The sequence below is a fragment of the Carassius carassius genome, chromosome 20, assembly GCF_963082965.1.
Source record: "Carassius carassius chromosome 20, fCarCar2.1, whole genome shotgun sequence".
NCBI lineage: Eukaryota > Metazoa > Chordata > Actinopteri > Cypriniformes > Cyprinidae > Carassius > Carassius carassius.
In genome coordinates this window covers 18,754,320-18,768,239 of record NC_081774.1, presented here as the reverse complement: position 1 = coordinate 18,768,239, position 13,920 = coordinate 18,754,320, and the positions used below count along the sequence as shown (strand labels likewise).

Genomic DNA, 13,920 nt, shown 5'->3' with positions numbered 1-13,920 from the left:
TTATAATATCACATTCAGCTTCAGACACACCCATTGCTGAAAGGTATTTAAATATAAGAAAAATCACCAAGGGGCTCAGTGTTATCAAGATAGAAATGTCTACGGGAAACAACAGTAAAACCAAACAGAAGGGGGTGGGCTAATCCTCGATAAACCAACTGGGTGTTAAAAATAAAAGAAAGTAAACAAGTGGAAACAGAAGTGTAGTAAATTAATTACTTAATCTACTACAGTAAATTAGAATATGCAAAATAGGTCTAAATGCAAAGCCAAAATCAGTTGAAATACAAAAACAAGACAATCTTTTTACTTTTATTGATTTTTAGATATTTTTGCAGGTAGTGTTCTTTGTAATATTAGCCCTTAATGCTAAAACTGACGGTTAATCGAATTGCTTTTTAAAAACACTAAAACTTATATTGATATGAAGGTAAATCAGTAGCAAAACTCGAGAGGTTGAAGATCTGATTGTGAGAACTTGTAATATTAATATTTGTATTTGTAAGTTAAAATTTGCACACAGCTCTGATGTGAAAAGCTGAATCTTTCAATTTGCTCACACAGACAATGATCAAAACACCCGTGTTTTGAATTGGAAGTTGTAGATTAATAGTCACAAATGTGTAGAATGACATTCACACAATTCACTTTACAACTATAGGACAGGAAGAGCTAAATAAACGTATCACTGTATCTAAACCAACAACATGTTTATTAGATCCTGTACCCACTAAATTACTAAAAGAGCTGTTACCTGTAGCCGAAGAACCGCTTCTCAATATCATTAACTCGTCGTTATCTTTAGGTCACGTCCCAAAACCATTCAAGCTGGCGGTTATCAAGCCTCTTATTAAGAAACCAAAACTAGATCCTAGTGTACTGGCAAATTATAGGCCTATTTCAAATCTTCCATTTATGTCTAAAATTTTAGAAAAAGTTGTGTCTGCTCAATTGAGCACCTTCCTGCATAAAAATGATCTGTATGAAGAATTTCAACCCGTTGCATTATTTGTCTACTAGATAATACCTGAATGGCAAAATGAATGCAGTGTCTTAAAATCCTGTCAAAGCTAAGGATATTCAGTGAAAACAGTTGGCGTTGTTCATTGGTCGGGCATCGACCAATAAAATGTCTTCATTCGCACCAAAGCCCGGCCCCCAGCTCTGCTCTCTCACATCTGCATATACAAGTGCACAAGTGAGTTTTGCAACAGAATACCGCAAAAAGAGTAGCAAAAGTCAGAGCGCTAGGATTTGAACTTGTACTTCCAGATCTGAGAGGTTGTAAGTGCCGACTTGACGTTGTGCAGCGTAACTGAAGTAAAGTGCAAAAGTAAATATGTCGTAAACATGTATGTCATTTTCTTTGTGTGAATGTCATTCTACACATTTGTGACTATTAATCTACAACTTCCAATTCAAAACACGGGTGTTTTGATCATTGTCTGTGGGTGCAAATTGAAAGATTCAGCTTTTCACATCAGAGCTGTGAGTGTAAATTTTAACTTACAAATACAAATATTAATATGACAAGTTCTCAAAATCAGATCTTCAACCGCTCGAGTTTTGCTACTGATTTACCTTCATATATTGATGTCTTGTTCATACACATTTAATAATCAGAGAACAGAAAATATAAGGAATTAATAATTACACAACAGAATTTTAAGGGCAGTTGTTCGAGACAAGCGTCTGGCTTCTTCTAAGATATAATCATAATGACAACTCAAGAGTAAAGTGAGGGCAGCTTTATAAGGTCACTGTGGTTCTAATCATGAGTTGCAGGGTGTACACACACACACACACACATTCTGGCAGTTCTTAGTTCTTGACATGCCTCTTATCAGCACAATACAGCAAAACATTTCATATGTTTCACTCTTTAACAAAGAAAATACAAAAACACATTCTCCAACTCAAAAGCATGTTGCAATATTGCTGTTATTGCTACAGGGAAAAGGTGTTTCATCAAATCTTTCATCATGTCGGATCTTGTCTTTTGAAGTGTATAAAATGCTGAAAAGAGCAGCTCCTAAACTTAAAGGACAAATCTAAAGATACATTTACATGTTTAATGTTGTAAAAAACAAAAACAAAAAACTTAAAATGAATTCTAAGTTGGGATTGTTTCCATACCTAAAGAGTTAAAAGACCTCACTGAATACTGCAGTTTTCCATGCTTGACCTTTCAATAATTAAAGGGAAAGTTCACCCAGAAATGGTCATTCTGTTTATGTTTTTGTCCATACAATACAAGTCAGTAGGGTTGGATGTTGTTATGGGCCCATTAATGGACAAAAACATTTTAAAATATCTGGTTTTGTTCCACAGTAGTCATACAAGTCATACAAGTTTGGGATGACAAGTAAAGAATGACAGAATTGCAATTTTTGGGTGCACTGTCTCTTTACAATATGCATTAGCCTGCATATTCAATATGACAAGAAAAAAATATATGTAAAAAACACAATGTATAAGTATAACAGGACATAACTGAAACAAATGGCAAGCAGAAGCAAACACAACACTGTTGTTTGCAACATGTGTATTTGCATCCTGTCTTTGAGGCCCATTTATAGACCATATTTTTGATGACAGAAAATATAGAAATTTTTACAGATTTCTTGCAGAATTTAAATGTCCATCAGTCCATTAATCACTACTGATACTTTCCTTGACCTCCAGAGGCAGTGTGTTGAAAAGATGTTCCTCCACGAAAAGGAGGTTTTTCCGAAGGCGGCGACACTGGCCAAGCTGGAATGGAAGGCAATCTAAGCAGTTCCCTTTGAGCTCTAGATGGGACAGCTGAACTAACTGCCCAATCGCCTCTGGGATGGATGTGATGCTGTTCTGGCCCACACATAAAACCTTTAGTTTTGAACATTTAAACAGCTGATTAGGCAGAACCTCTACCTTGTTCCCAGTGATCGCGAAATGTTGAAGGTTGTGAAGGTATCCAACCTCCACTGGTATACTTGAGATGCAGTTGTGGCTGAGGTCAATGTGCCTCAGTTTGGGCAGATGAAACAAAGCTGGAGGAAGGGTCTCTAGTTTATTGTGACAGATAATGAGGGACTCCAGACTTTTCACTAAGCCTATCGATGTTGGAATGGCAGTGATCTTGTTGTACCATAACTTGAGGCACATCAATCTTCTCAGGTGCTGAAAGCTTATGATCTCTTCAATGGTCCGGATATTATTATTCTTCAAATCCAGTTCTTGCAAGTTAGCCAAGCTAAAGATGGCATGGGGTATCCTCTCCAAATCACAGTTCTGGAGCTCCAAATCTACCAGGCTCGTCATCTTCTTGAGACTGTTCAGTACCAGTAATTTAGTTGCATCATTGTGTATCACCAGTTTGGTGAGATGTGGTGAAAGTTCTGTTAGATTAGTTGGTATTTTGTTGAGATTGCTTTTGAGGTACAACATCTTCAAGCGTCTCAGATCTCTAAGTGACTCCAAACCAATCATCTTGTTGTGTTCAGAGTTCAAGTTGCCAATCAGGTTCATTTCCTTTAGGCTCCTCAACAGATAAATCCACGGTGGGATTTCTGCTACATCAGTAAACTTAATGTGAAGGCATCGCAGATGGTCCCGTAGAAAAGTGAAAGCAGTTTGTTCAACTTTAGCTGGGCAGTGATATAGATGTAGTTCTTGTAGGCTGGTCATTTGAGAAACCTTAGCTGAAATCCTGACCTCAGGAATAAGCTCTAACTTGAGGACTTCTAGATCGGTGAGGTCAAATACAGCATTAGGGAGTCCCGACAGCATAAAGAGGTGAAGTTCTTGTTCATCCTGAGCATTGGAAGTCACATGCTGACGTAGTTTTTCAAACGTCCATTCATGGTTAAGGCTTATTTCTCGTAGTTTGTTCTCACTCACCTCAGAGAGAAATACACCAAATCGTTTGGAGTACAACTGGTCATATTGGTCGACCATGTGTAAAAGAAACGCAAAGTCGTTTTTGACATCAGGAATATCACTAAAGCTACTTTCCTCTCTGACTTTTTCAAAAGAGTACTCCTTAAGAGGTCTCCTGAAGAGCCAGTAGAGTGTATACAAACACACCAGTCCATAGAGACATATCATAGCCATAAAAGTGAAAAGAAGTTTCCTCAACATGAATGCCATGTTGTGCGTGCAAAAGAACTGATCATACCCGATCAAACTTTCAATTTCAGGATGGCATATATGGCTGAAACTGATTTCTGAGGCAAATGCTGATGTATAGCTCAATATCAAAACGATTTTTAGTGCTTTTATCGCTGTCTGAGCCACGTAGAGTTTATAGATGAAGTCACTGTCTTCTACATGGACTCGAAATTTTCGCACTTTCTCAAAAAGAGCCTTGGCTTGTTCTCCATCTTTTTTGTCTAAGGTGGTCAGGCTAGGAGCTTCTGCAATAAGCCTTTCAGTTGGAAACTGCACCTTTGGAGTCTCCATTAAAGGTGTAGACTGACTGTTGTCCTCCGAGGATACGTGTTTCTGGAAAACCACACCACCTGTGAATCTCTGCTTTTCCTCAGAATCTTCACAAGCAGTTTCAGACAAAGCTTTCGTTGTCCATGGTGATTCAAAGCACCGCCCCAAAATGGAAACAAAGTGTTCAATCTTTGAGCTGGTCTTTGGGTACTTGAACCAAAAATTGCTGCTTACCATTAACATTATGGTGTGTATGAGGGCAAGGTATGGGAAGTATTTGTTGTACCACGGTAGGGCATCATGGTAGCACTTTTGGTTGACAAAAACATACTGCTGATAATCCAGATTTGTTTGTCGTCCTCTGGGTTGAGACCACCTATCTTCCCTTTTTAAGTGGGTAGGTTGAGTGGTAAGGAGTTCTTGTGTAACACTGTCAGGAAGGTCTGTGGTTGTTGAGGGTGCAGAGCCCAGAACTGATGTGGAACATACTAGTCGATTTTGTGCTGCCTCAGGGTTTGTGCATTTCTCAAGAATGGGAAGACATGCCACTTGGTCTTTGGATAACTGCATAGTCCCAGAAAAAATGGCTAACATCAACATTATTACTCCAATATAATCCATGAACACATCCCACCATGGTTTCAGAATACGGTACTTCGGCTGGACGTCATTAAGGGAGGCAACTTCAGTTAGACTAAACATCCCTGTAATGAAGAGAAGTGCAGTCAGTGCATATGAAGTCAGTGCATGTTTGAACAGAATTAATTTGAGTCTATTACATGGCTCAGCATTCGTTGAAGGTCTTTGGTGTTTACGCCAAGATAAAGTAAACAAAAACTATATTTTATTGAGCAGATTTACATTTAGCCATATTCTTCAATGAAAATGACTTACAGCATAAATGTATTTATAAAATAGTGAGATAAACCACATAGAGTGCATGTACTGACTATGCATAATTCAACAAATACCTGCTAGCGACGACTCTCATGTTTGTGTAGCATGAGAAACACGTGTCCATTCATTTCAGATGTGCTTCCTGATTCTGGGTTAAAACATTTTTGGCTGCCAACGTATTAATAGCCAAATTCTGTTTTTAAACTCCCAGTGGCATGCACTCAGTTCGAGCACTGCTTTATTTTGTGTCTACTATTTTCTCAGTGTAGTGCATGAGAAATAAGAGTCTGGAAACACATGGCAGATGTTAATCATTAGAATTGTATGTGTTAACCATTTAAGGGATTTAAGAAATATATAAAAGTTTTTATTTAATATTACGAGTAAACTTTTTCAATCACCCATTCAGAATGCAAATGCAGCTATTTAGTCGATGACCCTGTAAATATAGTTTAAAAACGTTTCTAGCTTGTTCTGAAATGGATATTATCAGGCTAATGAAACAATAAATATTCTAATGTGTATAATGCAGTACTTTGATGTCAGGATCTACAATGCAGACAGAGTCTGAAACGCTACACTGCTGAACTCACATATGCAGCCCCTGGGAATAATATATTTCTAGATAACTTAAAGTTAGTAGGAAGAAATAAGCCTCAAAGACCCAGATAAAAACAGTAAAACGGGCTACTTACTGTCTCTATGCTGTTTTTCACTGGGATGGAAAAGTGCGCGCTGTCCTTATCCTGATTGTAATATTGCTTTAGACGCTAGATTTGTCAAAAGTTGTTGTTGAGCAGGAAACAGACTACAAAAGTCAAAAGCATAATCGCCACCAAACAGTCTTGTTTCGGGATAGTAAGTATCCATCAAGCACTGCACACGCTGTCCAGAGCACTGTAACTTCGGCCTGGGGTTAAAATATGCGATTCTTTGTCCGACCTGCCCCGACGTGTAGTTCAGCAGTCAAGATGACGGAGCTGTTGCGTTCGTCAACTGCGTATTTCATTGGACGCTGACAGCGTAGCTTTTATGAAAGCACTGGATAAAATGCTTTTAGAGCTGCAGACGCGCCCAGGACACAAAATAGTGTTTTGGATAAAGCTGTTTTTTAATTACAGGTGGAGACTTTAAAGTATTACAGTTCTGACAGCCATAACTATTTAATAATTAAGACTAACCCCGATCAATCTTCTTATACTTTATTTTCTTCTCCATTTTTATGAGGAAACTAGGACCCAGGGGCCGGATTCACGAAACATTCTTAAGAATAAAATTCTTCTTAACTGCCAATTTCTTCTTATTTTCTAACTTAAGAAAAAAGATAAGAATATTTTGTATTGCCCAAAAAATCTTCTAAAGAATGTTCTTATCTTTTTTCTTAAGATTGTTCTTAAGACAAAACCTAAGAAGAATTCAAATTCTTGAAAAGAATCTTCTTAAAAATCATCGTAAATAACTTCTTAAATTTAGGACAGCCCCAGACTTGTCTTAAATCCCAAACCATAATTATTTAATGAATTTATTGGGTTATTTCAAATTAATTGTTATATTTAAGCATTACAACAACAGCTATATAATACACAGGAGGACTAGAGATGTGCATGAGTTTTCTGAAGGGACAGTGATGACTGTTAATGTAAACATGATCGCTCATGATTAGCCTGTGTGTGACGCTGCTTTTTGCTGACTTCAAAACTCATTAGCAACTCTAAAACGAGTCCGATAGGGAGCTTTAATTGAACGCGTTAATTTGAGCTTATAAATACATAATCTTTGGCAGTATTCAGCTCATATGAATGCTCAGGACGCATTTGCTGTAGAAGCGCGGACTCAAATACCGGAAGCGTTCACTCAGATGAAAGTGCAAAAACAACACAAAATGAATGAAACGTATCGCTGTAGCTTGAGACAGACTGTTTTAAAAGTAACTTTTCAAAAACAGGCCGCATTAAAAACATGAAGCTGAGCTCCAGTCAATGTCGAGACAAAAATATACAGTCTATGGTGCGTGCTTATGATTATTAGGGTATGCTTATGATTATACAGGAAGCGCAAGGAGACAATAGTGCGAGTTTAGCAGCGCGTCATCTATTCATTCAAATAACGGCTGTTATTTTCTTCTTAAGAAGATTTTCGTGAATCCGGCCCCAGATGCTTAAATGGTGGAGTAGTGTTTGGTTTGCACAGTGTACAGAAAATGTCTAAACTAACTTTTTTTTTTTTAAATTATTTATAGTTTGTAAAGAGTAACATATATTGTCCTTTGCTGTCTTACTGAATCATGAACACGTGTATTTTTCTTCATTTTCTATCATTTTTTTTATTCCACCAGTGTTTTGAATGCTTTTGATTATTCATAAACAATCATCATATAGTTCATAATATGACAATTTCCCTAAATTACAGAAGTTTAAATGATCTACACATTTCTATTTTCTATTTCTAACCCATTTTATTTTACACATGTAGCTGCCATAAAAATATAGCTATAAGATGTCATCGCCTGTTTATCAGTGCATTTGCTCCTTTATTGCTCTAGAGGTGAGAGAGATATGAGTGTTCTCCATTGCATGATTATAAAAGGGCCCAACCCTTGGTTTCTGAGAGGACTACAGGAGGAATTAAACCAGTAATAACTTTGTATGAGACATCTGCATTATTAAGCACAAATGATTAATGAATTTAGGGATGGTATATAATTTTTAAATACAGCATTGTTGAAACTTTCAAGGCCTTGTCAGTAAACATTGGAATGAAAAAGAAATAGTCACAAATAGTTTTAAAATGAGACAGCAAATCACGTGCATTTTCCATTTAAGTCAAATTAAAGCCATGTGCAATACTGCGCCTGTACATGTTATGTTTCAGACAGATATTGTAATGTATTATACAGCACTATTTATAATCGAATTTGTGTTAAAACAAACTACAGATTGAGATGCATATTGTGCTAAGGCTGGCTCTAACATTTAATAAAACTGTTATATTTTTATATTAACTGTATAATGGATTCCTGGAATGTCAGATAAAGAGACTAATGTGAAAAAAATATATGTATTTTAAGGTTGACACGGAACATATAAAATGTAAGGAGAAGAAACGGCATGTATCATGCAAGAAACAATTTCATATTCATTTTTGATACAAATACATTTGTAAGTTTGGCGCTTATGGCTTTCCGTCTCCTCCGTGTACACGTGACATAGAAAATCTATAAATACGGGTAGCGTCCGTCCATTGTGTGTTCACCGGAGAGTCACTACCGTGGACAACAGACATTGACAGTATGGCATCGACGAGCCGGTCAGTTACCATTTCTGCTGGTTTTGTGTCTCTATTGTCGTTTTGTAAATGGTGACGTAGGTGACATTTGAATCTGTGCGGTGTGGGCCACTATAGCCTTTTTAGTCGTAGTTTGTTGTCGATGTGGTGCGTATAAACCACCAGATCTTGGATAATGAATACAATGTAATTTTCTGCTAGCGCACGTTGGCTAAGTTAGCTGTTCGCATCGTATGAAATACGACACAATGAGAGCTAATTTCTGTAAAAAAAAAAAAAAAAAAGTAAAACAAGCCGTCAGATAAATTGTTTCAGATCTGCGAGGATGGTTGAGATTCCTGTCAAAAACAAACAAAGCAACAGTCACCACAGAGCTAACAGCACGTACATCACCGACAAGATGGGCTCTTGAAAACTCTCAGGATACGATTCCCACTGATTATTTATCTAATAAACGTTTTCTTTATTTATCCTAACTCATGTCTTCGTTGTTGAGGCTTTAACATCAGTGTTTATTTCCAATCACCTTCTGTAACAGTCCAAGCCACTCTTAAGTCCACTGTTTTTGTTATACATTTATATATTTAAAGCTTATGATTTTATAGAGATTGGACAAATATATAAAGGCATAGCTTATTCAAAATTATAGCTAGCTTACCAATTCAATAGGGGTCAGGGAGGAACACTAAAAGTTGATGTGTCATGTTTAAAGGAAGTAAGGTTTAGATTATTTTATATAACGTTCATATATAGTCTGTAGTTCTGCTGTTTAAATAAAGTTAAGAAAAAAATGAAGAAAAGGTAATGATGCATCAAGATCTTCTCTAATGAATGAATCTGTACCCAATAATAAAAAAATTATCTAATATGCCCCTGCTTCATATGTGTATCGGTGGTGGTTCATTTGGCATCTTTCTGTAGTGTTTACTGTATCCTAATCCACAGACAAACAGTTGTTTACTAATGTCAGTAGAGTTCAAGAGTTCATGTGGATTTTTCCTGACCTCTGGAATTTCGTCCTTTTTAGTGGAGACTCTCTTCCTAAGGTGCAATGCCCCAATCACCCCGATGCAATACTAGTGGAGGACTACAGGGCAGGAGACATGATCTGTCCTGACTGTGGCCTTGTAGTAGGTATGAGTTTCCACCTGCTTCTCGGTATATTCATTTTTCATCACTAACTTAAACAATAAGACAAAAAGCTTGTGTTTTCTTTCTTTCTTAGGTGACCGTGTAATTGATGTAGGGTCAGAGTGGAGAACGTTCACCAATGAGAAAGCAACTAATGACCCGTCTCGTGTTGGTGACGCTCAGAACCCTCTCCTCAATGGAGGAGACCTCACCACCACGATCAGCAAAGTAAGGGACTTGTCTACCTATTTATAATGCAAACATGCATACATTTGTGTTTTCATCATGATTTTTAAATATGGTATTTCAGGGGACAGGTGCAGCGAGTTTTGATGAGTTTGGAAATTCCAAGTACCAGAATCGGAGAACCATGAGCAGCGCGGATCGAGCCATGTTGAATGCCTTCAAGGAGATCACCACCATGGCTGACAGGATCAACCTCCCCAGAAACATTATCGTGAGTGTCCCAGCCTACTAACTAATCGAAAACATTCATGGTCTTTTGTTAAAGGGGTCATATGATGCAATTTCATGTTGTCTTTGGAGTGTTACAAGCTGTTGTATACAAGCGTGCATATATAAGATCCGTAAAGTCACAAAGATTAAAGTTTAACTAAGAGATATTCTTTCTAAAAGTTAAGGCTCATCCACGCCCTCCGAAAACAGCTAATATAAAAACACCCCTACAAATCTTTCACTGTGTGGGAACATTTGGATAACGCCGCTCAAATGTATACACACAGAAATAATTCATAACTTTTATTCTTGTTGTAGTATTGATGTTGTCGCTGCCAACATGTTGTGGAGACGCTGTGTGTTTCCAAATATGGTAAGGGGGGGAACATCTCCATCATATGCTTGAGGTATTCGGCCAATCACAACGCACTGGATAGCTGGCCAATCAGAGCACACCTTGCTTTTCAGAACGATGAGCTTTCAGAAATGCGGGGCAGAGAGGAGCAACCATACTGTACAGTATGTGGAAAATAATGTGTTTAGAAACTTAACTATCACATTGCATTACAGCAAATACACAAAATAATGTTCTTTTTAGCAACATCATATGACCTCTTTAATCAGTATTTCCAACCTCAGTATTTTTCTCTCAGTAAAGTTTCCTTTCTCTGATACAGGACCGAACAAACAACTTGTTCAAACAGGTTTACGAACAGAAGAGTCTGAAAGGCAGAAGTAATGATGCGATCGCTTCAGCCTGCCTTTACATAGCGTGCAGACAGGAGGGCGTCCCTAGAACATTTAAAGGTATAAACCACTTGCTCATTTTTTATTTTGTTGTTTATTAATAAACTATATTGTACTGAATTTACTTTGTCTACTGTCAACGCTGGCTCAACCAAAAGAAGGCAACAGTGGGGCTCCAAAAGAATAAATTATCTTCATTTTCTTCGCAGGGCAATTCTATTTTGATCAATAACTTATAAACTATTAAAAACAGACTTACTGTGAGCTACATGCTTTGGTAAAGCGAATAATTATTTAGCCAAATGTTATGTTTTACCATCAATTAAATACTTGATTTAATTGTTTTGGGGCTTTGAAGTTTGTAATGTTCCAAAGCACTTCATAGCTAGTTGTTTCATAACTCTTAAAAGACTTTTCTAAATCCCTGTGGGACAAAAAATTCTTCCAGTACAAAGGCTACTGAAAAAGTGGGTGGGCACTGTTGCCCTCAATAGTGTGAGTTTATTTGTTTGAGCGACCAGTGGAAGGCAGAGGGAATGTTCTGGAAAACCTCTTAGTTTTGTAACTCCAGTTGGTGATGCTTTTGGTCCAGAAATGACACACTTCACCTTTAGCATGACGCTAGATAACTCTATAATTGAAGATATTTAGCCATCATTATTTCAGCAGGTCTTGGTATATATAATTTCTATCTTCCTCCACCCCAGAAATCTGTGCCGTGTCTCGGATCTCGAAGAAGGAGATTGGCCGCTGCTTCAAGCTTATCCTGAAGGCTCTTGAGACGAGCGTGGATCTCATTACAACCGGTGACTTCATGTCACGTTTCTGCTCCAACTTGGGCTTACCCAAACAGGTGCAGATGGCGGCCACATATATCGCCAGGAAGGCCGTTGAACTGGACTTGGTTCCAGGGCGCAGTCCGATCTCAGTGGCAGCCGCAGCCATTTACATGGCCTCCCAAGCATCTGCTGAGAAGAAGACACAGAAGGGTAAGAGAGAACAAATATATAATCCAGTCAATGAGTATAGCGATAATCATAAACGAAAGGCGGTATGAATGGAAGTTCTTTTTCCTTCTGTACAGAGATTGGGGACATCGCTGGAGTGGCAGACGTCACCATCCGTCAGTCCTACCGTCTCATTTATCCCCGTGCTGCCAATCTCTTTCCTCCGGACTTCAAGTTCGACACACCAGTGGATAAACTTCCTCAACTGTGAACACCCATGTGCCCCACACTCACTGCTCTTTGTACTTTCAGAATTTTTTCCCTTTTCTCTTTGAAATTTGCACGTTTTGCTCTTCCTCCGTGAAGGCCGAAGCCTTTTGAAGATGACGGCAGGGATCCGACAAAGTACAGAAGACACATTCCAAGTTTAAATCGCAGATTGCAGGCTCTACTTTCATTTGTGTGTATATAAATTGTACATATGTCCAAGTGAGAATTTGGTGGTTGCAATTAGGCATATTTCTTACTGTAACATTTTCCTTTGTAGGAAATGATTTTGTTAGCTTGTTGCATTATATTTAGTAACTTAATAAATGCTTTTCAGAAAAGCATGGTGAACATCTCAGAAATACCCAGAATAGGTGTACAAATACCATGAGCTTTGAAAGTGTGTAGCTCACGAATGGTTTTATTTCCCCTTCTTTTTTTATTTCACGAGGGGAATGGTGTGAAGCAGAAGTTTCTGTCCGTGTGTTTCTGTTCCTGTATCCACAGCTCAGTTAATTTAAAGATTTCATGAAACAACAGATAATCTTTTTTGAAGTGACAAATAAACCATTTACAACCTGATTAGGTCTACGAAATGCAGAAAGACTCATGACTTGCATAATAAACATTTAATTTTTGCATTCATAATGGCTGACTTTTTTTTTTTAGCAAAACCTGTTATTTACACCATTGTCAAGTCAAACTTCACGACTGTACCTTTGAAACTTTTCTTCTGCATCTTGCTCCAACATACAAGTAGTGGGTAGAAAACCTTTGTACAGTCCATTTGTTTTCCCACCATTTAGATAAAACATGGATATTTGAAACAAAAAATTAGTGCTTCCAGCTTGATAGTGTTTATGTAGTGTAGCCCATATAATACATCAGACCTCCAACTAGTATCTTCTACTCCACTTGGATTGCTTATTACACATATGAAGGTAGAGGCCTATTTTTGAACATCTAGACCAGTTATTAGTATATTTGTATATATATATATATATTTGGTGTCTAGTATAGATTCCAGTCAGTCATGTCTCATGTCCACATAAGAAGGAAAAAAAAAATGAAATGAAGGAATTTCAGTAGGGAACAATTAGGTAATGAGGTAATGTGATTGCCTGTTACATTCACACTACTGTTTAAAAGTTTGAGGTTGGTAAAAATGTTTAACCTTATTGAAAGAAATCTCTTTGAGAAATCTATTTGAACAAAAATACAGTAAAACGGTAACATTGTAAAATAATATCGACATTTTAAAGCAACACTATGTAACTTTTTCGGCGTTCAAAATTAGCAAAATGTATATAGTGAGCGAGTACATTATAAATTCATCTACCAACCCGCGTTTTTGTCTTATCCCAAATCACTACGGTACATTTATAAGTGATTATTTTTGGACTATTTTAGCCTGTTCGGGTCGTCACCGCTGCGGAGTAACATATACCTGCGTGAATCGCACTTGTGAATTTGGTGAATTCTCGAATTTAGAGCTTTATGTAGCACCAGTTATGCGTGCAGTTCTGTTTATTAACCGCTAGAGCGTCAAATTGACATAGTGTTGCTTTAAACTACTGTTTAGTATTTGAATACATTTTAAAACGTATTTTATTCCTGTGATGGCTAAGCTGAATTTTCAGTGTTGAATTACGTACAGTATTAACTTAAAAATCCTACTGACCCCAAACCATTAAACGTAGTGTAAATCCACTGACAGCTTACGTCTGGTAAAAAACAAAAACAAAACGCATGACCCCATCCTGAAACT

At 37.5% G+C, this 13,920-nt stretch overlaps 2 protein-coding genes across 2 annotated transcripts; one reads left to right on the top strand and one right to left on the bottom strand.

Annotated features, from left to right (window-relative positions):
- Positions 1–1,907: 1,907 nt before the first annotated feature.
- LOC132096588 (volume-regulated anion channel subunit LRRC8D-like) lies at positions 1,908–6,301 on the bottom strand. Its single transcript, XM_059502034.1, has 2 exons — positions 6,015–6,301; positions 1,908–5,126 (listed from the first exon to the last, which is right to left on the bottom strand). The coding sequence occupies exon 2, from the start codon at positions 5,122–5,124 to the stop codon at positions 2,653–2,655; it is 2,472 nt and encodes an 823-aa protein (XP_059358017.1). The 5' UTR covers positions 5,125–5,126; positions 6,015–6,301; the 3' UTR covers positions 1,908–2,652.
- A 2,205-nt stretch (positions 6,302–8,506) lies between these two features.
- Positions 8,507–12,800, top strand: LOC132096586 (transcription initiation factor IIB-like). The gene is made up of 7 exons (XM_059502032.1): positions 8,507–8,625; positions 9,632–9,738; positions 9,830–9,963; positions 10,046–10,192; positions 10,869–10,998; positions 11,646–11,927; positions 12,023–12,800. Exons 1-7 carry the CDS (start codon positions 8,609–8,611, stop codon positions 12,154–12,156), a joined length of 951 nt encoding a protein of 316 aa, XP_059358015.1. The 5' UTR covers positions 8,507–8,608; the 3' UTR covers positions 12,157–12,800.
- Positions 12,801–13,920: the final 1,120 nt, after the last annotated feature.